Source organism: Aptenodytes forsteri, unplaced genomic scaffold (assembly GCF_000699145.1).
Source record: "Aptenodytes forsteri isolate BGI_AS27 unplaced genomic scaffold, ASM69914v1 Scaffold1091, whole genome shotgun sequence".
Taxonomy (NCBI): domain Eukaryota; kingdom Metazoa; phylum Chordata; class Aves; order Sphenisciformes; family Spheniscidae; genus Aptenodytes; species Aptenodytes forsteri.
This window is the reverse complement of record NW_008795262.1, coordinates 7773-34314: the sequence shown is the minus strand read 5'-3', so window position 1 is coordinate 34314 and position 26542 is coordinate 7773. Positions and strand designations below refer to the sequence as shown.

Below are 26542 nucleotides of genomic sequence, written 5' to 3'. Positions count from 1 at the left end.
GAAGTCAAATTTGGTTGTAGTGGGAGTTAGTTTAGCTGGAGCTGTATGAGAAGATGATGACCATACTAGTGTTTTTCCATACCAGCAGCAGATACTTTCCAAAGCGCTTCAGCTGGGGGGGCAGAGTGTAAGTTCTGTTTATTATCAGTGGCATCTCCATGGTTCTGAACCTCTTATCCAGACCCTTCATGGGCTCTAACTGGCTAATTAAAAAGCAGAGTTTAGGTCAGCTACTTCTGGTTTCGGTGTGGGATAAATGGAGGTTTTGGAGAAACTTAAGGAGGAATGGCTTTTAGGACAGCAGTTTCACCAAGAAATGGCTCTGGAGCAAAACAAAATGTTTTGAGCATCACAGTGTCACTGGATCCTGGGTTCTCCTGAAGGCCGCAGCTACTATTTCAAAGAAAGAGCCTTATTCCCAAGAAACAGCTCAGCCGGCCCAACAGCGGCGCATTTGGCCTTGTTAGAGGAAACTCACAGTCTGAACAGCAGGTGCTCAGCTGGCTCACTTAAATAAGAACAAGTATAACAGAGCCAGGAGTCCTTTCTTATTACTAGTACAATAATCTGATATGCGGTTACTTGCTAACAGAAATGTTAGAACTATTTCTGATTATCTGACTGACTTTTGCACTACTGACTGTAGTACTGTACCAAATAATTGCCCATTAGCCAATACCAGAGTGTATCAGAAGTGAGACTGGATTCACTCAAGGTGGTTATCAAATCCAAATCTCAGGCTCATGGGAGAGTTGCTCCCTGCAGGAAGAGATGCAGGTGCTATCACTAGCCCACAAGCACTTCATTAGTATTAAACCTTGTGCTACATGCAGGATTGGCTGTGTCTTGCTAAAACCAGATCATTATTTTGAAAAAGGGGAGGGGAATTGATGGCAGGCTTTACAGCTGGCACATAGCTGAATTTTTTTACTCTTTCACATTGTCATAGTATTTCACTGAATCTTTGTATCTAAGTGTAGATAAGTAGGTGATGAACAACAGCTGCTGATAGCTGTGGGCTTAAGGTTTGAGAAGTGTGACATCAGAACTCAGAACAACCTTTGCTATGTAACAGGCATTCAACTATCATTTTAAAGCTTCTAAAGTCTATACCTTTTATGTCCAGATTTTTTTCTCTTTCAGACCAGTAGCTAATCAAACCCATTTTTGTGCTGGATTTAGTGTCTCGGTGTCTATCTTCTATACTAAGTAAAACTGACAGCGTGGACAGCTCGTGTTTGTAGTAGGCTGAAGTGCACTTACCTGGCGTGCAGAGCGGGGCAAGGATGCGCTCGCTTACTGTCTGTGTTCATTATCATTGTCTCAGATTGCTGAGAACTGTGAGGCATATTCAAAAATACAAAGGTTCTACAGGCAGGTTTTTTTTGTCCAGCTCTCACTGGTGACTGAGCCTGGATGAGCTGCTGTAACATAAGATTGCTTAGCAGAGACCTGATGTGCTTCCTTTCATTGAGGCTGGGCCCCTTCAAGCAGATCTGCTCCAGAAGGGAGAGAGAAAATGCTTCGAGCCTTCTACTCACATCTGAAAATCGGTTTGGCAGGTATCATATAGCAAACTTCCTTCCCACTTACTTTATCTGCGCTGTGACTGAGCAGTCTCTGGGGAAGTATTTAGTTATATCAGTATATGGCAGTGCTCCCTAACACCACAGCAGATGTCTGCATGTGCATTAAAGATGAGAGAGGATGATCTCCAACTCTGAAATATAAGGCCACACAAGGGACAGAAGTAAGGCAAAAACAAATGGCCAGAGATCAAGACTCGTGCAAGAGGGAGCACACTGGTGCCTGTAAACAGCTGTCGTTGAAGAGGTGAGCTGATTCCTTCTGAATAAGCAACCTTTTTTTAATATACTGAACCTGAAACAAGTTTGGGGATGGTCTTCTCTGGGAGGAATCTATTTTAGACAAAGTGAATGATTCTGTATTTTCTTCCTGTCTATTCAAAACACACTGGCCTGAACCACACAATATTTTGCAAATGAGAACACAAATTTGACCAATAAAAGCATTTGCAAGTAAACGTAGAATTAGCGCTTACTACTAATCTGGAAGCAGTTAGCTGTCTTAAAGAATTCAAGTACAGCTTGAAGGTCTAAGGCAGCACTGCAGCCAAATCTTGCAGGGAGACCTGAGAGCTACTGTGCCTTCCTCTCCTGGCACCCAGGCGCAGAAGCACAGAAGGCTGAGGAGAGGTAGCGAGAGGTCTCATCTCTGCTCAGAAAACTGATCCAAGCTGTTTCACAACTAGTCTGCCCTAATGATTTTCTGTCATGGTGTATCGGGTGGCTTTGAGCACCAAGATTCAAATGTGCCCAGCAGGAGCGTTGACTTGACTTGCCTTCTGTGAAACAAACTAGTTGGTATTCTTGAGTCTAAAGCCCTGTGGGATGGAGCAGGGCTCTGCCAGAGTGACTGTTATTTAACAGCTTCCATTTCAATTAATATTGTGAAATAATACTAATCCGTGCAAGTGTTATTGGTGGATTGTATTTCCCTGTGCTTGCAGGGGTAGGGAAGTATATCAGAAGTGACCAGAGAATAAAACCATACTGAAATCGGTCATCTGGATACAGTTTAAGAGTGTTTGAAGCTCAACTGCACACACTAGGGACTGTTGCTGGCAAAAACATACAGCCCTTCAAATTCAATTTTCTTTGAGTAGTTTGCCTTCAATCTGACCTTTTTAACAGATGCAGTACAGAATTGATAGGTTCTGAATTGACACTTCTCTCTGCTGTCACCAAGCAAAATCTCAGTTATTAAAAAAATTAAAAGAAACATACAGGTCTCATTCAAAATTTTAATGCAAGTTTCTTTTAATTTTGAATTAATCAAATTTTTATTATTTAGTAAGAGGTATTTACAATACCCTGCAGAAGCAGTGCAAAGCCACATTGTCTTGAGCCTATCCAGGGCTATGATTTTAGTTAAGAGTACAAATTCAGCGCAGAGGTAGCTTGGGCTATAATTACTCCTCCCCAACCCTGCCTTCTGGTCCAAGCTACAGGCACCTGTGTGTTTCAGCTGCTCCTCACATGTTGCTGTCCCAGGAGCCTGGCACAGGGGAGCTGAGCTTCCTCACAGCCAGGAAGCTGCTTAACAGCCCAGGCTGGAAGAGAAAGGCAGGCAGCAGTAGCCAGCTGGCTAGTTTAAAGGTACTGTAGATCATCGATGCTGATTAACCAATGCACTCATGCAAGTTGGGTCTTGCCAGGCTGTTCCCCATTGTTTATGTGAACATACGCCAGCTCAAGTTTTACTGCTGCTGTGAAAAAAAAAAAAGCCTTTCATAACAATTAAACTGTTATTAGTTGTAAGGTCTATTTTTCAATTTCAAAGCAAGAGTCAGCAATACTACAGAACAGATTTTAGAAGCCTGTGCTTGGGGGAGAAGATAACCAAGTAATCTTCATGCTACTTTCTTAGTCTAGCTGAACAAAAAAACCCAACCCAAAATCAGTAGCTCCCCCAGCAGTATCTCACTGAGATATACTGCATTTTTCTTGCTTTCCTCTCTCACAGCTGGTCAAGAATAAGATCTAATTACATGGATTACAGTAGACTTAGTAAGGCTAAGCTATAAGCAATTACCCTGCTGTTTGTTAGGGGAGTTATTCTCCTTTCTTTCTCCAAAGTTGCTCTTTCTCTACTTTCCCAACAAACTGCAGAATATCTTCAGCAAGAAGTTCAGGTTCCTCCAAAGCTGCAAAGTGGCCACCTCGAGGCATGAAATGGAAGGAAACTATGTTGGTGTATTTCTTCTGGGCCCAAGCCTGGGGTGTGTGCATGACTTCATTAGGGAAGGAGGCAATGCCAGTAGGTACTTGTACTGTGAGCCTGAGAGAGAAAAGAATAATTTTAACCTTTCAAAACATTCAACTCGGCAAGAAATGGAAAGTCCCAAGGAAATGTTGTTCTTAAAGAGCTGGGCACACTGTTGTTAGGCAATTAAAATTTTACTTCCAGATCCTAAATTTGAAGACAAGACAACGCTCCCATTCCTGGGAAGAAAAAAAAAAATTTTGCATACATTGATATTAAGGCAATTTTGCAAGGGATCTAGGGCATGAGAGTTAGAAGCATGGAAATTGAGAAGAGAGCCCTAGGAGGTGGTGGGTATCAGGTTTCCTCATGCTGCATTCAGGGCTCAGGAGTCATGTATTAAGGGGAAAGCGCACAATTTGACAAGGGCTGGATTGATTACAGCTAGATGACAAGGCTGAAGATTACAACTAGAACATGTTAAGCCTGGCAGGACAACTGGAGGGTAGGCAGGGGAAGAATTATCTTGAACTGCTGCGAAGGGGGAGAGGGGAGGAATAATAGAGAGTAAATCTAGATTCGTTCAGAGGAAACATTTCTGATCATGAGACTTTATACCCTGTAAAGTAGCTCTTGCTTTTAACTGGCACAAATGCACTCTACAGAACGCTTTGCACATTAGCAAGAGGGAAGCAACTGCATTTGAGGGGAAGACTATCTTACAAAGTGGAATGATCCGCACTTGTTATAAACAGGGCAACATTTACTAGGTTTAGGTTTAACTATCTTGTACACATAAACTGCATTGTCAGAAGTGACAGACTTTAAAATTCAGATGTGCCCAACAATTTTTGTATAACCACCGGAAGCCTGAAAACAGGGTGCCTAATTTTATGTAGGTCTTTGAGACTTCTTCCTCTAGCCACATAGAAGCTCATATAGCTCATCTCACATAGGCAGAACTGGAGCAGGATACTGCCCACAGTGTAGCCAGAACAGCTTCAAGAACTGAGTCAGCTTCCTGGGAGCATCATTTCACAGCTAAATAAATACCATAGCAGTGAGCTGTGGTTGCGAAAACCTCAGGGCAGGTTTGAGCCTTCGCTAATACTCAAGCTGACATAAGTATATGCAACCAAGCTGCCGTCTTAAGTGTCTGCACAGCAGGAACAGCTGTCTTAATGACTTTCAAATTATGCAGTTTGTCAGTATACTGAAGTTGCTTCCAAAGGTAGGACTTAAATCTTTTGCAGAAATAGGCAAACTGTGTCCAGAAAAGTACCAGAGCTACAACACAATAAACTATAAACAAATCTGACTGCATGACTCAGTCACAGGCTAATTTAATAACTAAAGTAAAATCTGGAAGTACTTGCACGTGCTTTTCCCTAGTTGGATACACTGTGAATGGGAAGTCCTCAAGCAGTGCCTCCAGTCAGATCTCCTTGCTGATGGGTCAGGATTCTCACCCAATTACCGTGTTTTTCAAGCACAACACAGTACATCAACTAACAGACCTGTCCTGCGGAGGAGCACTGTGATACAGCATTGCTTTTCCTCCACATTCAGAAACTTGCAGCAGCTATAAGACATAAGCAACCTGTCTGCAACCATAAAACTAAGTTCAGGGCGAAATATTTAAAGCAAAAAACCCACTTACCTTTCATGTTTCTGTGTGCCTATCCCCTTCTGCAAATTCTCTTTGTAGAAACGCATTGAGGAGACTATACAGCCTGACACCCAGTAGATCATGATATTGGTGAGCAGATCATCCAGGTTAAACTTCCTGAATAGGTAAGCCCAGAGATTGCTTAGTTAGAACCGAATACCATTTTGCATTACTTTAGCAGGGACTTGACTTTGGTTTGGTTGTAAGAAAAAAAGTTACAGGAAAAAATAGTTAACTTGGTTAAGAAAAGAGTTGAGAGGTGAAGTATTGTTACTCCCCCTCTGTCTGTCAGTGACCAATTAAGCAAGTTAAAGGTTTTCAGACACAAACTGGGAAGTGACGTTTTAACTTCTACACGGAAGACAGACTCCAACAAGGACCTTATGGTCCAGCACAGCTGTCTACACTGTCCGTAGACTGGGAGGGTAGGAGCAGAAGAGCACATGGAACAGCTTGTGCTATTTATTATTCATAATTGGAAACGCTACCATGAGCCTTCAGTAGAGCCATCACACCAACATGTGCTGTTAACAGTGCATGTTTCATATCAAATTATTAGCTGTATGCAGTGCAAACATTCTATTCGAATCCATTGTCACTGGACCTTTTCATAACATGCCCCTTCCTTTGCTCCACTCCTGCCAGGTATCTCGGCAATTTTCAAAGGGGACTTCATCTCAGATTTCTGCCACACACCAAGGATAATCCTTTATTAGCAAATGGTAGGTAGATGAAGCAATACTGATCAATTTAAAGCAAATTCACAGAGAGTTAAGTATTAGAATTAAAATGAAGCATGAGTTCTGTTTCCCAGCATCTTAATGTAGGTTAAACTTTTGTTTTTCTGTCCTAATGAGATTCTCCCACCTAAGTCAGTTTTTAATCCCCAGAAGTTGCAGGGTGTATGTCTTTTCTAGGAGATCAAAGTGGGAAGGGAGTACATCAGCCTTCATGGCCTATTTGCTTCTTTGCACGCTGTAGTACAGCACTGCACCATTTGTGGTCACTACAGGCTCCCTACGAGATGTGAGGCGATCAATTCAAACTTCTTTAGCTATGACTCTGGGCTGAGTCACCTCATCCAAAATGGCCTAAGAGGAAGTGCTTACCTCTCTAGTCCTCCATCCTCTAAATTACGGAATTCCAGATCGGTCCACGTAGAAAACTTCTCCAAGATGTATGCGGCCAGTCCTACAGGAGAGTCATTCAAACCACAGCCTGAAAAGAAGGAAAATTTAACTAAAATTGCAATATCCAACTACTGAACTCAGAGTGTTATAGAAGCAGCCCATTATAATACAGGGTAGATAACTTTACAAAGCTGTTCCGGCAGCTGTATTCTTAAATAAATAAAATGGTAGAACAAGTTGGAGCCATTTATTATTGAATCATAAACTGATAGTATCTGCAAACCAACAGGCTCCGCATTAGCTCACACTGTGTGTTTTTTGAACTGATGTAACAGTATTGGATTTCTGCTGGCTTTTTTCTTCTTGAAAGCTAATAAGATTAAGCTCTATGTGCCAAGTAGGGTTTGCTTCCATTAATCTGGAAGTTGTCATATATCAAACAGCATTACAGGGCCAAACCCCCCATGCTTACACATGACCAGGAGAATTTGCGCCATTATCTAACAGCAAAAACATTTTAAGGATTATCAGAAAGTCATTAAGGAAGAGCAAGGCTTTACTAAAAGGTCCATCTTCTGAATTAGCAATAGCCAACTGCCTTCACATAGAATAAGGCTTAATATACTTTTTATAGTTTGTTTTGCTTGGACAAAAAAAACACGCCTGCACCTGGAACTTTGCTAATACATCCTAGTGCTGTGAAATACAGGGAACATAAACTGTCCCAGCTGCTCAGAAAAACCTTAGAAAAAGCTTTTCCTGAGGAACAGCAATATATTTGAAGTTCCACCCATGCAACTCAACCTTCCTGAAAGATGCCTAACACTACAGCTAGCACAATTTCATCAGTAATTGCTATTTAAACATGATAGTTGAGTTTCAGTTATCAAACAACTAACACTGATAAGTGAAATACCAAGTGTTTGAAAAAGTTATATTGAGCATGCTTTCCAGATCTGCAGAACTAGACAAGCAATAGCCTGTTCTCATATACTTACTGTGAACAAAGAGTACATCCGTTTACGTATGGGAAAAATTGACATCGATCCTAACAGTACTTTGAATATAGGCGCTGCCTATTTCAGTCAGTTGAAAACGAACCCACACTCCATTCAGGTTTCCCAAAGAGTAAGTGTAAAATCAAATCCATGCAAGCCACTTTGATCAAAAGCCAGCTCTGAAGCAATCGGGAGTATAGCATTAGCCAGCACAGTATATATCAAGAGCCAGAGACAACTTCCTTGCTTAGGACAGCTTGCACGGTAGCCCTGTACCACCAGAAGCCTCAGGAAGACTGTGGTAGCCTCCGTGGCTGTGCTTCTTCCAGCTACCTTATGCTCCCTTCTCCAGGGTGTCTTTCTTCCTACAGGAACCTGCCACCCGCCATGCTCCTCTCTTCTGTGTCCTCAAAACTGCAGGAATGCTCCTGCTCCAGCTCCCAAAACATGAACTTGCTGCTGGTTCCCAGTCTGCACAGTCTGCCCTGACAGACCACACGTTCCTGGTTGGGACAAGAATCAGCCAGAAAACCACAGCAGAAGGACCACGACTAGGCATCTTTTAGCTACCAGCTTCCCCATCTTTTCTTAAAGCACAAAAGGAATTACAGACTAGTAATTTTTAGAAACCAAAACTCAAAGGAAGCAAAATTATTTAAAATCCATAAAATTATCATTTTGCCTACACATTTTAAGAATATACCTGCTTCTGTAGGTAAGCTTATGGAAAACCATTAAGAAATAGTTTCCTTAGCTATGTTTTTAATAAAATCCACGAGTGAACTGTTGCTGCACTAAACCAAAATATATTCAGTATTTTTGACTCAGTTGTCCAATTCAGTTGCAAAATATGTTTTTAAAATAGAAACACTTAATACTTAAATACTTGAAGTAGTTAAGCAATCTGAGTGACTAGCTCATCTAGAAAAGAACATTCATAGGTACATTTTTTTTTTCCTTGAAAGTCTGCAAGTGATTCAGAACAATGAGTGAGAATTAAATTTGATTTTACTTTTCAGGTATTACTTATCCCTCTAAATAAGCTACATTGCGTGCTGAGACAGCTAAAAACTTCTTGTAGTTTACATCATTTGAATGTGATCCATTCTCTGTGAAAAAACGATCTTTTGCTCTCAGCATAGCTGCATTTGAAATAGAATTACAGTCCCCAGTGATAGCAGAAGTGGAAAAGTATTAAATAAACTATTTTATTTACGAGAACTGAAAATGAGGTCAGTGGCACTTAGAGCATGCTCAATTTTGATGTGCAGATTTACCGCTTCTGCATGCAATACCGAGTGTAATACTATATACCCATATGTAACCTTTTCTGACTTGGATACAGAAAAGGAGCCCACCTTTTAAAACCTCTAACCTTCCTACTTCAATTTCCCTGAAAAAAACCTGATTTTCTGCATATTTTAAGCAGTACGTTTTGTTTCTACGGAAGTACAACTAAAAGGAACAGACTAAGTATTCTGAGCTCAAAAGGTTTTTTTGTTTGTTTGTTTTACCAACAGTATCAGGCTTTGTAGCCTGTATGTGAGCGTAGCCGGACTCCAGCAAGATCCTGTAGAGCCCTTTTTTCAAGAAGGGAAACATCCGCCTAACATCTTCATCCCGGAAACCGAAGAGCCCTGGAAGATAGCGGCCCAGCAGAATGGAGAGCAGGTGAATGAATCCCATGTTTGTAACTGAGGCTAGATTTAAATGGAGACCTTTCATATGGCTAAAAATAAAAACAGAAAAAGCCCCCACAAATTAACAAAAATAAAATGTGATTCAAAGTTGTTATATTTAAAGTGTTATCAACAAAAATGGACGTACTTAAATTCTAACCTGCTAGTTACATCATGACCTTAGCTGTACTTTGTAGCGTGGCTTTTCACACAAAAATGACAAGTCAGTAATCAGCACGCACTCCCGGACGCTAAGCCACACATCCTCCTTTTGTTACAAGTACTTATCCCATTCCAGACCCCAGTGGGGCCATTACAAAACTATTGCACAACTGTTTGAAAGAACAGGTATATAGTATGAACTAAGGTATGTAATTCTGGATCACTGCTTAACACTGAGCACTGTAGAGAGAAACTACGCAGTGCTCATATGAGGACTTGGACAGGAACTCTCAAGTGCACAAGAAATAACTATTTAAAGAATAAAACAGCTTTGCCTGCCGATCATGCAGCACTGTACCAAAGGGGTACTCACTTGGGAGCTATCTGGGCCAGATTGGTGCAGATGAGCCAGCCCCAGTCACCACCTTGTGCGTAGAATTCATTGAATCCCAGTCTGAGCATCAATTCATAAAAAATAGAAGCGGCACTAATAGAATTAAAGCCTGCATTAAAAAAAAAAAAAAAAAAAAAAAAAAAAAAAAAAAAAAAAAAAAAAAAAAAAAAAAAAAAAAAAAAAAAAAAAAAAAAAAAAAAAAAAAAAAAAAAAAAAAAAAAAAAAAAAAAAAAAAAAAAAAAAAAAAAAAAAAAAAAAAAAAAAAAAAAAAAAAAAAAAAAAAAAAAAAAAAAAAAAAAAAAAAAAAAAAAAAAAAAAAAAAAAAAAAAAAAAAAAAAAAAAAAAAAGAACACTGTTGCATTAATTCCAGCTACACTTCTGACTGTGCAGCATTTATTCTTCCCATAAAGGCAACGTTCAAGTTCCTAAAAAGCTACAAGTCCATTTTTCCTTGCCTGACAGACTACATGGAAACCCTTGTCACATCATCCAGGGAAGGTCTAGAGAGCAAGCAGAAACCATGAGGAGAAAATCCAGCCTTCATTGCAGACTAGTATTCTCCGAACCCCACCAGCTGCCCCACACACTTGCCTGACTGAGGGGTGCCAGACTCCCTTTAAACTGTAGTCACACTCCAGCTGAGCCCTATCAGAGGCACTGAGCATTGCCCAGGCAGTGTTTCCATTTTGTCTACTGTGAGCAGTCTCATCTTAATGATAGTTGGAAACTTTAAGTTTCCACTAGTAATGCACTTCTCCACTAAACGCTGACCACGTAAATCACAACCAGGGAAGCGGAGAAAAGCAAAACCAACCTTCCCCACATCATTCACCTGCACACATAATTAAATACTAAACTCAGTATCACTTTAAATACTACCTTGCTCCAATTTGTTGCAGCTTGTGTTTGTATAATTCAGAGCACAAGCTGCACAAGCAGGTATTTGGCTGCAATCTACCATGTAGATACATGAACTGATTTGTTTCAGCTGTTGCTTCTCACCTACCTGTATAATGCTGTTGAATATGGATTCAAAACACCCAAAAGGAACAGTAACAAATGAAGTTTACTTTTCCTGCTCACCCACACACAATTCATTGACTCAATTATAATTCATGAGTTGTCACTTCATAACTTTTTATAGTCCTTTGTAAAGCATCTATACATTGCTCCTGAAACTAATCAATGGTGTCACCTGAAGTCACTCTTATCTCCCCCTTCCTACATGACACACAGGATCTTTATTTCTATGCTGGGAAAACAAGAAGAGCCAGGAGTTACTGTTCTGCTAATAGGGGCTATCTCACTATGAGACTAGGCTTGTGTTAGTTCAGTTTCTTCTCATACATCGTACCTTTTTTGTGGGGTGCTTCTGAAAAACCATAACCAGGGATAGATGGGCAAATGACTTCAAAAATGTGTTCATCGCTGAGGCCATGACTGGCAGGGTCCGTCAGGAGAGGGATGATTTTGTAAAACTCGTAAAATGAGCCAGGCCAACCATGCACCATTAATAATGGCTTTGCAGACTGGCCTTCAGGCAAACGAGGAGGCTTTACGTGAACAAAATGGATATCAATGCCTGTAAAAATAAAATAATTAATTAACATGCCCAAATTTACCATGACACTGAAAACTAATCACAGAACAGATTATGAATAAATCTTTTCTGAAGTCTTTTTTTTGGTGAGCATGCAAACACGCTGCACTTCTCTGGATCCATTTATCCAAAGACCTTGAAGTACTTTATAATGGGCAATTAAGCAGCACAGCAGCCAAATGAGGTCAGCATATTTCTGTTTTAAAATAAATTGGCAAATTAAGACATAGAAGCGAAGCAATCTACTAACGGTAACACAGTGACTCACACAGATTAAAGGCAGAAGAGATGATTACATCATTTAGTCCAAGTGCCCTTAAATTTTACCCAAGTGTCCCTATATGGCACTAGATAGGCTTCAGCCAACCACAGATTTTTCTTCCTGAAAGGCATACAATTGCAACTTGAAGGCAACAAGAGATAGGGAATCCATCATAACTAGCAGCTGTTTGTTTGGGGGCGTTAATCACTTTCCTTGTTTTGTGCATGCCTTACTTTCCATTTGAACATGTCTGGCTTCTGTCTCCAGCCATTGATCCTAATGTTACAGCAAAAGGAATTTAAAAAGCCTTCCGTAAGTATTCTCTGACTGTGGAGGCCTCCTGTAATCAAGTCACACATCTTAACTGCTGATAAACCAATTATACTGAATCAAGGATTTGAAAACACGCCTTGCTAAAAAAGAGTTAAAGTGTTCAATTTTGTAGTTCTTTTCTACCTTTTGTCCAAAGCTTTCAGTATCTCTTTGAGTAAACCAAAACAGGACACTATGTTCTAGTACCAGTCTCCTCATTGTTAAGTACAAAGGTAAATATTGCAGTCCTATTTCCTTTGTGATCCTTACAATATGTAAGCAGTAGGCTTCACACAGCATTGCACTAGTTGTTCCAGGTGAACTGCTTTTCTTCAAACCCATTCAGGGCTTTGCTTTCCGGGAAACAATAATTTGCTTTTAGTAGAGTCTGAATGCCTCACTTCTTGATGTATTTAAGCACATTTTGCTCACATCAACTCCAGCTCACCAGCAATCCCACCCCGTTTCACTGACTGAGATTTCCCCATCCTTGACGATTCTGTGGATTTCTGTACTCTGAAAAACTTTCAAGTGATGACAGAAGCTAGGAATGAGATATACGGCATGTTTGATCTGGTCTTTTCATGGCTCATCTCTGTAATCATTCCTAATGTTGAAATTTCTCTTCCTATTGCTATACATAGTGCATTGTCCTTAGCTTCTTTTCCCTTTCTTATCTCAGATGATACATTCTTTTTTTTTCTAAGGGAAGACTTCTTGCTTTTATCTTTTTCAGCACTAACCATGTTTTATGCACTTAAATAAAAATCTTATGTTCTAACCGCTATGTAGCAACCGTTCATTGTCCCAAATCCATTTTAAATATTGTGGTGAACTGCCCCATTTGAAATAATGTACAATTATGGGTGCAAGTGAAAACATAATAGCATAATCTCAAGCTTGCATTTTGCCGTCATGCAAGACAATTGCCTGCTGTGCTCTAAATCTACAACCGTACCCCCAAATGACCCAAGCACAACCCTAATTCAAGCATTTAAAACCTCCAGTTTGACCAAGCTCCAGCACCAGCAGACCTTAGCTGAATAGGCTCTTACAAAAGGTGTCTGTGCTTTGAATGAAAAGACAAACCATTCACTCACACCTGGCAGCACACCAACCCCAAGGGAAAGGCATTCTGCATTTCTAGACCTGTGAATGCTTGAAATGGTGCAGCAGAGCACATCTGCCCTGCCAAGCAGAGACAACCTGAGCAGCCAGCACGCCCAGCTGAGGAGGGCTGCCAGACTGATGGCACCACCCTGACAGCAGCAGCTGGGGAACTACATGGAGCAAGAGGAGGCATCTGTGGGTATTTCTGCATGATTGCATGCAAGTCAGGGAACATGTGTACACCTTAAGATCCAGTTCTGTTTCCAAATGCCTGTGCTTGGCTCCTGTTAACACCAGCTGACAACCCATCCATGCACAAGGGAATTTCATTTGTCATTCCTTGTCCTAAAGGCTTCAGTTATGACGGAGTTTCTTGCTGCTTCAGCAGCAATGCCAATGATCACCACACCATGGCAGCCGGGGAGGGAAGGCCCATGCGACACAACCATAGCATTCTTACCACTGAGATCCCTTGCAGACAAGATTATGTATTACTGTTTATTTTTTAAGGGAAAAAGCCACACACCTTGAATCTTAGTTTTGAATTGTGGGTACTTGTTGAGGACTTCAACTTGTTTCTTCCAATTGAACTGGTTTTTCCAGTAGGAGACAACCTTCCTGAGATACACCGAGTTAGTCCCATAATGGAAGCAACTGTTCTCCAGTGGCTCAGTGAATCGAGCCTGGTCAAGTCTCCTAAATAAGTCCTACAGGGAAAAAGAAAGAAGAGACATTACAAGCACTTGTGTCTGCCATCTTAGGCTCTACTGTGCATGGTTTCTAGTTATTCCCAAGTGAAGTGAGAACAATGAAAATAACATCTCTAACAACACCTGTGCATTTTGCTGATGCTCCATCAGCTGTTCCAATTCTTTTTCTCCTCCAGATGGCCTCCTTCCTCTTCCATTTACAGCTGTTCTTAACACTCTCTCTGTCTTTGTTTTGCAGGGCTGGCTAACCTGTTTGCCAGGCTAATAACCACAGAGGACAATACACTCTTCTGACAGCACCGTGGTTTCACAGCGTAAGTCTTGTTGCCTTTCCACAGTACTTTGCTCCTCAGGTTACCTGCGAGCCCAACCTCACAATCAACGCATGGATCTGGCCCAAACCTTTTGCTCTCCTTCCCAAACCAAGGGCCTGGGTGTCTTCACTGGGAAACGCTCCGAGGGATTTCGCATGGCCACAAAGTTGGTGAAACTAGACTGGAGTGAAAGTTTCCCAATCTAGAATAACTATTAAAGTGACCTTCCTACTGCACTTCAAGGTTACAGGGGATGCTGACGATACTGCAAAATCAGTCCAAAGTCACTCAGCAGGGAAGGACAGCCAAGAGCCCCTTCCTACTGCGAAGAGAACCACAGAATAGTTGAGGGTGGAAGGCAGGTCTAGAAATCTAATCCTGCTCAAACCCCTGTGGGGTTTAAACCTGAACAGCATTTTCTAATACAGCAATAGAGGTAGCTCTCATTCTGACTAAGATGAGTTAGGTGTATGCACTGGCTCATGCCTCACACTGAACAGGCAGTGTCAGTCTAGGCAAGATGTTAGTATGTAAGCTCACTGTTTTGGGCATTTTACACATGTACAGAAAGCATGGATTCTTAAATGAAGTTTTTAACATGTCTTTACATACATGCTTTTTGTCCATGCTCGACACCTTTTAAAAAATGTTTTAGTAATGTACGCTAGCATAACTTTAGCTCCTAGTTTATGTACAAATTAGAAACAGAGTTTTCTACCAATGGATTATGTTGCAATAGCTGTCATAATACAGAACTGTGTGTTTCAAAAACATCTGTAAGTTAGAAATTATCTAGCTTTGTGTCTGCAGTGTAAGGAGAAAACATATTGGAGATCAATGTCCATTGATATTACTAAGGAGGGCAAACAAAGTGTTAAAAAACCCAGGCCTTACTGAGAAAATAGGAACCCATTATAAATGAGTAATATGAGCAATCCCACGAGTACTGTTTGAACCACTACTACACACAGATCTATGAAATTGTGCAATCCCTGCACAATTAAACACACACAATCAAAATCAAGCTATCTAACAAATTCTGCAACGTATGTGTTTATTGTAATTACCACTATGGTATTAGTGTTGACCAAAGTAGATTATTAATTACAGAAGAATCAGCATCCAACACAGCTGCAAACAAAGCAGTCAAGAAAATGAGATATTCATAATTGCTTCTGAAAGGGAAAAAAAAAAAGACATTGTTCTTATTCTGGTCTACACAATCAAACTGAGGAAGTTGCACAAACAGGAACACAGAGTTGAGTAATCTGTAATATGATTTTTATGTTTATTAGGCTTTACAGAGGAGGTTTATTTACTAGCAATCTTGCAACAGCCAGCTGAGAACAAAATTGTATAGCAGGATATGAAATCTGCCTACCCATACCTATCTTTTGAAGTACTGAAAAATCCCATCCCCCAGCTCCTGGACATCATTGCTCATTCTCATAAATGTAACTATTAGTTCAATTTAAAAGTTACTTCCAAACACGTTCTGCATTATTTGGCCATTTCTTACTTTTCTCTCCCCACTATAAAGATTTGCTTACGCTCAGCTCTTCTTCTGTAGTTTCCACCTTAAATGGCCAAATAGTTATATCTTCTTCAGTGTCAGGCTTTTGTCCCTTGCCCCACCATCCCTTTTTGAAGGGTAATGTCTCTTCTTTCTTCTTGGAAAGTAAGAAGTAGATGATGACTGTCCCCAGAACCAGGAATACTTCGAGCAGCATAATGCCTGCAAGAGAAGAACAGAACTCTGGTAAGCCCAATCAGATAGTTCAGAGTCATGCGACGTACTTTGTAAAGACTATGGAGATTTACTTGCTTTTAAAGATAGGATTCGATCTACATGATGTTCTGTCACTCACAGGACATGAACACTTCTGTAAAATTTCAGAAATAGGATGTTTTAACCTACGCAACTTAAATGGGGAGGAATTAAGTGTTTTACATAAAAGACATTTAGTAAAAACAGAACTCAAAGCAAGTCAGGAGATCACATGGCTTGGTAATTAAATAGTCCTTTGATTAAACACACCACATTGGCTTCCTCAGTGGCCGCTGATTGCTGCTAAACTTCAACAGTAAAAGAGGTGGCTGTGGATATAATTCAAGTTTAATGCTTTCTCTTCCTCTGAAGCTCTAGATTTCCCACAAATTCCAAAGCAGAGCATCTCTTCAGTAAGGCTCACATATCTATTGTTAGAGATTTGGAAGGGAAAAAACCCAGAGGGTAAAAAGTGTAGAGCACGAGGGCAACCACCTTGTACCTCCCAACCAGCCTGGGGGAGTGGGGCAGGGATATATTTACATAACCCTTGAACAGCAGTGCAAAGGGCAGAAGGACCTTCCCTTTCTTTCTCCCTCTGAACTGTTTTAAAGAGAAAACAAAAGACCACATGCATGCTCTCCTGGCTCTCAAACACCCTTCCCCAAGTGATAAAATTCTGTCAAAGTGAAGAACAACCTGATTTCACAGCGTATCTGCACAGCGTATCTGAACAACCCAACTACAGGGCTGTTGTGCTTCAGTCAAACAGAACACCTTAACAAAAAACCAAACCAAACACATTTTGAATATATTTGAACTGTTTCATGCTGCAAGTAGAAAAAATAGTTACTCAGACTCTTTAATAATTAATGTTTTCAAGCATCCCTTTAACTATGAGAAATGTTTGTAAGGTGTTTTGGGGAACAGTACTGTCATCATTTTAATGCATAATTTTAAAGAATGTCGTGTTTCAAACACTCATTTGCTGGAGAATTGATAAGACATGAAGTATTTTAAAACTTCTGTAGGGCAAGCATTGTTTATGATACAGAACAGTCTTCATTCTCTCCAGAGCTGGAAGGTTTTGTTGGTTTTGCTGCTGCAGAATAATTTGATGCTCTGAAATTGCTCAGAGTCAACAGAACGGACCAAATTTATTCCTGGATCAAAACAGGAATTGTAACACAATTAACTCCATGTAACACATGGGAGTCCACATGATTATAACAGGAGTAAAACTGACCTGTCTTGAAAGTGCCTTTACGCGACAGGACACATTTTAGTCAACCTCTTGAGTTTAATTTTCTAATGGCTGACAATAAATAAATAAATAAATTTAAAAAACGGTCAAAATAAGCACCCACTGAAACATTTGCAGAGAAATCAGGCACTATGCAGACAGGACAGCAAGCTACAAAAATATATTGCTTACATATGCACATGCTACAGCCTTGAAAAGTGACCTGAAATTCCTTAATCCTCAGAGGCTGGAGAAATGGAAATGACAGGCACTGCAAGAACTTTATCGTTTATTCATTTCACTTGTCCTTCCATAATTTCTGTTGTTTGAGGACGTGCTGGTTTTTCTTCAGCATGTTCTCTGGAGCACAAGACAACAATCTTTTCCCACCTCCAGCATACTCAGGCCATAATTTACCCCAAAATTAAAAAGTTTGTCCAATTTCAGCTTGCTTCAACACATAAAGCAATGCAGTCTAGGAGCCTCCAGAGCACAATTAAATTTTACTGCAAAGCAGAACTGGAGGGGCTTTTAGAAACCTCAAAGCACTTTACATAGAAATAATACCTACCACAGTATTTAATAGCACTTCTATTACTAAGTCTTCACAGAGAAGAACAGCAACTTCCCTGAAATCACAGCACAACTCAGGCCATGTCTAGACTACAAAGGTTCACCAGCATAACTGTGTAAACACCACATCCGAAAAATTCAAACTCTTGGCCAACTTCAATATGTTTACAAAGCCCCACGACAAACAGCCGTGCCAAGAGAAAAGAGAGCTGCTGTCAGCGCTGGCCCCATTGTTCAGCAGGATGGCTGGGGTACCTAGAAAAAGAGAGGACTTTTTCTCCTGGCTTATGCTGTATCAGCACCATGGCCTCTGCCAACACGGTGACAGAAGCACAGCACCTAACACCAAACTGCTTTACCCAGGAACAGAATCCCAGCCCATTCTCTAGCAAGAAACTTGTATGTCCTAAGTCACTGGAATACCCAGAGCTACAAAAATATTTCTGCTTCCCCCATCTGCTCTCAAGGAGACTTGAGAAACCAGAATTTTTGCAGCAGAAGACATGGGAGGGATTGTGTGCAAACATGTATTTTGCATTCACCCTGGAGTGTGTGTACAAAGAACTCGCTATGTGAAAAGATATCCATTTTTGCAATTAATTCCAAACAGACTTTAGGATGAGCTTGTTTACAATCCAGCAATAAGTGCCAAAATCAATTTCAGGTTTCACAAAAGTTCTGTCTTCTATTCCAGAGAATTGGGGCCAGTGTCAAATTGATTTGCATGAGACGTCATTTTGACTTGGAAGAAGCTGCCTCTGATACTGGTTGGATTATTTTTTGCTAACGGAGAGAGATCCCAAGTTGCTTTCATATTCAGTCTCTCTCAGTTCCCTTGAAAGTGCCTGTAAAATTCCTAATTACAACGAACACTGGGGCCTAGAGCTCCAACTATGCTACATTTTTTTCTGAGTGCACAGGAGGAAGAGAAAGGGCAAAGTGCGTCAGCAGTATTTTAACTTGCACCAGTTCATTAGCACACTCAAAGGGATTGTTTTGCTAGTGATGAGTTATGGGAACGCAGCATGCTCCTACCAACCTCTCCAGCCTGCGCTGAGAGGAGACCACTTAGAGCAAACGCACTCAATGATTTCCCAAGTTGCTATTCAAGCTAGTTCTCTAAAAGTCCTGTGTGTTATTTGAACAGCGTAAAGCAGCCTCAGTCGTGACGCATCTGCACCAGAATTTCCTCTGCTAATCACTACTGAGCTGTTGTGAGATGGAAGTTATTAGCCCCTCACACTTCTTCCATAATACAGCAATACACCACCACAAACGCGGAAGGAGAAACAGGTACAATAAAACTTTTCTATACTTGCAGTTTTCAGAGATGTAAACAACAAAGTGCTGGTGTTTTCATTCTCTGAAGTCTCTCGATGCAACCATGCTGGCATGCTGCCTTTAAAAATGACTACTTCAAAGGGAGTTCATGTTTTGGTTTGGCTTTTTCCTCTTTTCATGCAACCAAAGGCAAGACCTTAGAAGAAAATATTTCCATTTATTCCATGGTCAAGTACTTAGGCTCCAAGACTTTGCTGTACCCCAGGGTGGACATTGTTTGTAGACAGCACTTAAAACCTTAGACAGTACTTTTATCCTAAAGAGTCCAAGGAAGAACGCTTTTGTTTTGCTACTGTAAAAACATGTTTTGAAAGAAAAATGTTGACGTGTGATGGATCCAGTAAATAGCCCAAAAACTAGCTCCTCTTGAAGAAGGCCAAGTGCATCTTGGCCTTCTTCAAGAAATACGCTGTTTGCAAGAAAACCCCAAAACTTTCTTACAGTATCTTACTGCTCCTTGTTGAAAACACTCTTGTTTTTCAGCATTGTTTGCATTTTGATTTGCACTGTCCTCTGTTCGTGCATCAACAGCAGAGCGAATAGCTCCACAGGAACAGAGCAATTGTTATTTACATCAAAGCTATGTCCTGTCTCATGCCCTGTCTTCATCAGTATCCAGTAACAGATGCCCCGGAGAACAGTGCTATTTATTTTTTAGAGAGGTCATCTATGAAATAGCTTAATGGTAAAATCCCCATCTTGTTCTACTAGTAATCATTCACCTTTGCCTTGCAGTGTCAGAATCCATCTGAAACACGTTATTGGAGAAATAAGCAACTGGGAAGACTTTCAACCTAACGTCTGAAAACCCATTTTGGCCCAAACGATACGCAACCCAGCACAATACCCACAACTCCGAGTGGTGCTATTAAACCCTATCAGCGCAAAACAGCTAGCGCATGGGTGAAGCAAAAGCTCTAAGAGACCATGCTGCTTTCAGACACATGCCAGAGGTGATCGTGGTTTAGAGTTAATAACATTTTCTCTCCAAGGTTGGTTTACTAGCAGACTGCAAGGTAGCTCAGAGCACTTCGCACACTCTGACGCTGTCAGATACAAGGTTTATTGATTAATACTTACTCTGCAGGAGAAATAACAGCTCAATTTAGAAGTGATGTTTCCGTTTATTTTTGTTCTGTTACATGAACTCCCCTATTAGGTTCTACTGAAAAGGCACCCCTCTGCCGCAGCGTCTTTGTTTACAGATCGGTTCACCTGAAGAGCGGCAATTGCAGGTTACTCTTCCCAACAGATCTGAAGGAAAAACAACGTACTGAAGGACTTCAAAAACTCGTGGCACCTGTAACAGGGTCCCCTAGCACTGGCAGCCTAAAAGGGACTAAGACACGGCACAGTCCCAGAAGCTCCACCCTGTCTACCTCCTACCAGCTCCGGGCATGGCATTTTTGTCATTATGTAACACCAGAAACAGACAGAAAACCATGAAGTGAAGACATTTGTATAAGAAAAGCTTCCTATTTATGTAGTTTATGGAGCATTATGACAAGCTTCAAAATAGCGTAGCAACGCAGGAATTGCTTTGCATACAACTGATAACATCTCCCAGGTGAGCATAAAGCGATACATTAACATTGTAGGAAAGGAGGAGAGGTAGGCATCGGATGAAATAAAGCATCCTATGCAGGGAAGCAAATCTAAGGCAGGAAATACAAATCCAACAGAGTTTCTGGCTTGTCTCAATAAGAAATTTAGCATTTACATTTTTTATTGCCATAGGGAGGTGGCACACAATGCTATCTCCAAAACAGCAGGAAGAGATGATTATCATTCTGTTCCACAATCTTTTTCTAGACTGTTCGCAATCAGGAATTAGCCAGTACAGCAGGAACCTAATTAGAAGACTACAACCAAGGAAAGAGGTCACCTCCCCAAAGAAGGAGAAACCACACTCTCTCTCCCAGGGGGATGGCTAGGCTTCTCCCAGGACAGGGCCGGGGGTACGCCTCCATCACCACGGAGGAAGGTCCCATGCCTGTGGCAGTGAGGCACTGCTCCCTCGCAGCTGTTCATCTGCTTTGCGCTTTGGACAACAGTAACAATCAACAGAGAGCCAATGTAAGGCTCTGGGGGTACCCGTACGCATCACCCAGAACTTCTACTTATGGCAGTTAGTCCCTGACGCACTTCATTCCAGGGGAGTAGCTGAGCACCGTATACAACATACTCCCACCTAATTTTTCCTACAATACTATGACAATCAAGTGGTATCATCTCTTCAGTACTACACTGAAATCCGACAGGCACCGAGACCCAAGACTAGCTAAGTATAAAAGAAAAGTCATATGGGACTAAGTTCACTGTTATCCACTTTGCCTCACCCAGAGGCAGCATATTTATGCAACCACTGGCCGGTCAAAGCTCATCTCACAATCGTAATTTAAAATACTGCATGCCACATTTTTAAGAGGAAGATACTCAATTTAGAAGAACGCATATTTAAGCAACATTACTTGCTCTTTCAAATCACTGCCCAACACATTCTTATGTGCTGCTTAAAAACATGTCTCGTTTATCTCAATTTTCCTTATTTTGCTTTTGTAATGCTTGCACAAACCCACTTCCTTCAAAGAGTCTGGAAAAAGCCTGTGGGCTGCATAAATGCAAACTGGCAGAATTCAACCTAGGATCTGTGTGATGTGACTATTGTGACCTAACGACTGTGTGCACGATTCAGGGGAAAGGAAATCTACTCTCCACCTGCAATAATTCCTGTTTAGGACTCTACAGACAGAAAAGCTGCTAAAGGATTCTTAAATCAGCACTGTTCCGTCACAATAATTAAGGGTGAAAGAACTGTTTAAACTTTCATAATAATGCATTTGATAGCTACATCATTAAGGTTAGATCATGCAAAGATTTTTATCCTATTTATCCTATCCAGCCTTTACCTATTCAGTGACCCTCAAATTCCAACAACAACAACAGTTTTTTTGCACGCACGCAGAGAAGGCACAGAAGCCTGGCACACAACTTGGGGGTGAACACAGCTGAAAGCTGGGTCTCCTAGACAGAGCTCTCTCAAATCACACGTTGCCGTTAAAAAAGGGAAGGATATCATGCCAGTAAAAAGTTTTTAAAACAGTTCTTAGCCACTGTCCAGCCAACTAAATGACACAGTCCAATAAAATAGACTCCAAAGAACATCTCGAGCTTTACTTCAACATTTAATTTCTAATGTCTGAAAAGAAATTATGAATAGCACATTGTTCTGCTTTGCCTTCCACCGGAGTTTCTAGCAACAACGAGGTTAACCTCCTCATCCTGTGCCAGTACCTGCATTTTATGGAGGGGGTGGAAAAAAGTGCAGATGAACCAAAAGAGTTAGATATTACAGATAAGAAAATGAGATCGAGGTCATTGTTCCTTAGGCCTTGTTAGATATTACAGATAAGAAAATGAGATCAAGGCCTAAAGAACAATGACCTCAAGGGAAATTCGGGCTCTATTTTTAGCTTCACCAAATCCTCCAGTACTAAAGAGTAAGAGGTTGCCTTCCTCCCCTGCCATGGTATTATTGCCAGTGTTTTGGCCGGTCTGATCTCTAGATAAGACTCAGATTCATCCCGTACTGCTTGGTGGTACGGCTCAGCATGTGTCCTTCTGTTTACTGTGGGATTTTCCATTAGTCTAATTCTCTTAAGATTCTTCCATGAAATCAGAGAGGGAAAGATCTTTAACTAGCAGCTTTACAAGCTTTTTGTATTAGCATTGTTAGAAAACTATGTTACTAAAACCTTTAATTATTAACATATGCAGAATTGACGTGTACGTGGTGCCTTAGAGGGGAAAAAAAAAAAAAGAGTGCAGTTTGAAATCTTGCACTCCAAAGTATGTAAGAACAAAGTACATGACAATCTTTCAGTTAAAAGAAGGTGTGGAGATGGAAACGATGAATATAAAGACTGCCAGAGGAAATTTCTGGCAATCTGCAAGACAGTAAGATGAGGTGCACACTGCAAATTTAAATTAGGATCATGACTCCAAGTAGTAAGGGCAGCATGAATGAAAACATGTATCAGAGTGTAAAAAGAAAAAATAATAATTATTTTTTTTTTTATAAATTGTGACTATGGAAACAGGAAGAGAGAGAAACTTGGTATCGCTCTATGAAGACTTCATTCTCAAAGAGAAACGGAACTTTGAAGGATGAGAGAGGAGGGGAACAGATGGTAGTCATCATTTTCTGTCAAATAACTGCAACACCAAAAGGATGTGCCAGAGTAAACATCTAACAAGAACAATTCTTGCTGCTTCATCTCTCTCTTAATAACTACTAAATATTTAAGTTCTCTTCAGATTTAAAGGCTTCATCTAGAAAAGTGCACTACCCGTACCCACCAGATTAAAGCAATTAACACTCATGATGAAGCAGCCAAGAGGACTAGGTCCTTCAACAGAGCTTTATTTTTGATTCATAATACATAGGCATTTAACCTGAGAGAAAGACTTGTCTTCTATTAGACAGCAAAGCATACCCAGGGTACAGACGCGGTGGGCAGCCAGGGCATACAGAACAAACTGGTAGAACAATAGCTAACGTCTTCGTTGCAGAGTTGAAAAGAAAGAAAAAAAAAAAAAATCTACTGCTGGGTGCAGGAAATATGAGGAGAATTGCTTGAGATAGAGAAAGAAGGAAAAAAAAAGTTTGCTGAGCCTTTACTTGTCTTGAGGATTACACCTAATCATTTTCAACAGATGTTTCAAAAAAAAGTTGGAGGAATGTCAGAGAACAGCTCACTTTTCAGAGAAGAAACCTAGAAAACAGGTCCTGTTCTTTACCCCAGTAGGATACCTCCATAAACATGATCACAGATAATTTTCTCATTCTGGCAAATGCACTGGAAGTCAGCATCATACACTATTGAAGAAAGCAACTAACAAAGTACCGCTACCACGATTCCTACAAAAATATTCCCAGCCCTGCCAATCAGAAAGCATTTAATCAATAACAATATGCTTAAATACATATCAAAGCTGATAATGCCACTTTAAAAAAAACCAACAAAAAACCCGAACATAAAACCCGGGGTGTATTCAAATCATTGTGTTAGCCATCCTGCTATGCCCAGCATGACCAAGGTATTAAAGCAAATGCCATTTTAGAAGTAGGTTTTTATGCTTTACTATTTACGTAAATATCCATTTACACACACAATGATGCTTTTAATTAAAAATGCGTTCAGAGGAAGAATGCAGGACTTTTTCAGTAGTAGTATTCAGAAGGGAAAAAAGTATTTTCCGCATTAATTACAAGCAGACCAAAGCTCTTCAGAGAGAAGCAAGATGCTCTACTTCCCAAATGACTTCTTTAGGGACTTACACAGTAATTAGAGACCCGTTTGCCACGTTTGGAACTTGCACATTAAAGAAGACTGCCCTGGTTCTGGGATTGTGCGTTGCAGGCTCAACGAAGCAGTGCACGCTCTACCACAAAGCGTAAGGCTTTCCCTCTGCTCGTCTGGCCACAAAATTTGAATACTCCAACTATAATGCAAGAAATGTGCATAGGAATATGTAAGATAATCAATTCATTTTGCCTAGAGCTATAAGCTGTACTTCACCTACCACCCCCATCCCTGCTTTGCTACTTCTTCACTGACAAATTACTTGACAAACTATCACTGAAGAAACAAGAATTTCTGGGACTATTACCATTCAGGAATTATTACCCCAAACCTTTTTATTTACCCGCTGTAATTATTTAGAACAAATTGGCCACGTATATTCAACTAAGAAGCCTGAACTTGTTTCGCAGTGCTTGCCACACTAAAACATTGCAGTTCTATGTCTAAAAACACTAGGTAAGTCTGAAAGCTTTGCTGAAACCCTAGATAAACAGACTGAAACAGGCTGAAAACATGGTATTATTACCCTATGGAATGACCAAATACAAGAAGTATAGTAGATCAAGAGGAGGGGGAAAAAAGGCCTTCTGAAACACCTAATAACCCAAAACCTATTTCGGGCAATTCATACAGACAAATCCCATGTGGATTCAGGCCGCCCTGGTTATTACCGACTGTGCTCTATTTCGAATTGTTTACTTCAACATCATGATTGCCCCTATGAAAAAAATAATAGAATTCAGAAGAAATAACAAACAAACGGAGTTTAAGCAAATCACAAGTTTTTATACAAAAATTCAGACTGGAAAAGATGTAGAATAAAGAGTCACGAACTTGACGCTGTGCCAGGACCTTCCCCACAAAGACTTCAGCTCTGACAAAGATCTAATCCTTGTCCTTGGACAACTTCAACTGTGGATTGATTTTCAAAGCTGCCTAATTGCTTTTGGTGCCTATCTCCCATCGATTTTCCGTAAGCATTAGCAATTTGTGTGCTCAAGTCTCAGTTTTAGCTTACTTCAGCCAGGAGTAATATCCGTTTCAGAGGAGATGCACGGCATCTCAAAAGAATAGTGCCAGTCAAAGTATTAACCCCACATTTGTGGCTGTGTAAGTACATTTGAGACAGTGGCTTCTAAGACTGATCCTATCTCATAGGTTCACCTATGAAAATAAGGCAAGAGAAAGCAGCATAATTCAATAGATTTAGAAAATTAGGCAACCTACTTGATTATGATGTTTTAACTGCAGGAAAAAGTCAAAATCCCAACCAAATTCTGACAAACTGAGCCAAACTTGAGGAGCAAGCGCGTCATTTGCTTAGTCTTTGCAGGCTGCTCAGTTATGCAACAAAATACAGTCATTAAACTTAAAAAGTTTTCTTCTCATCCCTAAAATGCTTGTTCAGCAAAGGGAACTATGTATATGGTACTCATTCAAATAATTTTCAGGTTTGGCAAATGACCCATAAACCAAAAAAAAAAAAAAAAAAAAAATCGATTTCATATCCCTATTTAGAGACGAGTAAAAAAACCAAACCAAAACCAGACTAAACCATTTATATGCCAGTAGTTAAAGCCACTTATTCTAACTAAACCGGGAAACCTGGCCGGATTCCCAAGAAACACTAAATAAAATTGTTGTTTCCGTAAGTATTGTCAGCCATAAGGCCAGCTTATCGGGAAGCTTAAGCTGGACAAACAACCCTGGCTCAAGCAAGCCGTCGGGGAATGTCACATCTACTCTCTCCCCAGAAAAGCCGATTAGGGCCTTCCTGTTCCCAAAATCAACTAAAAAATCCCCACCCAGGCCACTGCTATTATTCAGACTCTTATAATACCCATTGTTGTTAATATTTTGATACTGCTGGCAGAGGGGCACACACTCTTTAAAATAACGGTACTTAAGGCACGTAGGCGCAGAGCCCCCTTCAAACAGCCCCCGCTCCCTCTCTCTCGGCGTTCAATGTCTGCAGGCTTTGGCAGGAGGCGCCGCACGCTGAGTAACCTGTAAAAGTCGTTTCATTTACGGGATGGAAAGTTCAGGCCGAGGCCCCCCGCTTCGCTCCCTCATCCCTCAGCTGCGTTACCGCCGCGGCTACGAGGGGAGAGGCACCATTTCACCC

General features: G+C 40.7%; 1 protein-coding gene across 2 annotated transcripts; it reads right to left on the bottom strand.

Annotated features, from left to right (window-relative positions):
- Nucleotides 1–2812: 2812 nt before the first annotated feature.
- On the bottom strand, nt 2813–26347 carry EPHX1 (epoxide hydrolase 1). 2 transcript variants are annotated; one of them, XM_009279248.1, is made up of 9 exons: nt 26321–26347; nt 15677–15861; nt 13629–13809; nt 11173–11400; nt 9798–9927; nt 9098–9312; nt 6565–6673; nt 5447–5572; nt 2813–3861 (listed from the first exon to the last, which is right to left on the bottom strand). In XM_009279248.1, exons 2-9 carry the CDS (start codon nt 15854–15856, stop codon nt 3636–3638), a joined length of 1395 nt encoding a protein of 464 aa, XP_009277523.1. In that variant the 5' UTR covers nt 15857–15861; nt 26321–26347; the 3' UTR covers nt 2813–3635. The 2 variants fall into 2 exon arrangements, with proteins under 2 accessions (XP_009277523.1, XP_019327601.1); XM_019472056.1 differs by lacking the exon at nt 26321–26347 and adding an exon at nt 20132–20215.
- Between the last annotated feature and the right edge of the window lie 195 nt (nt 26348–26542).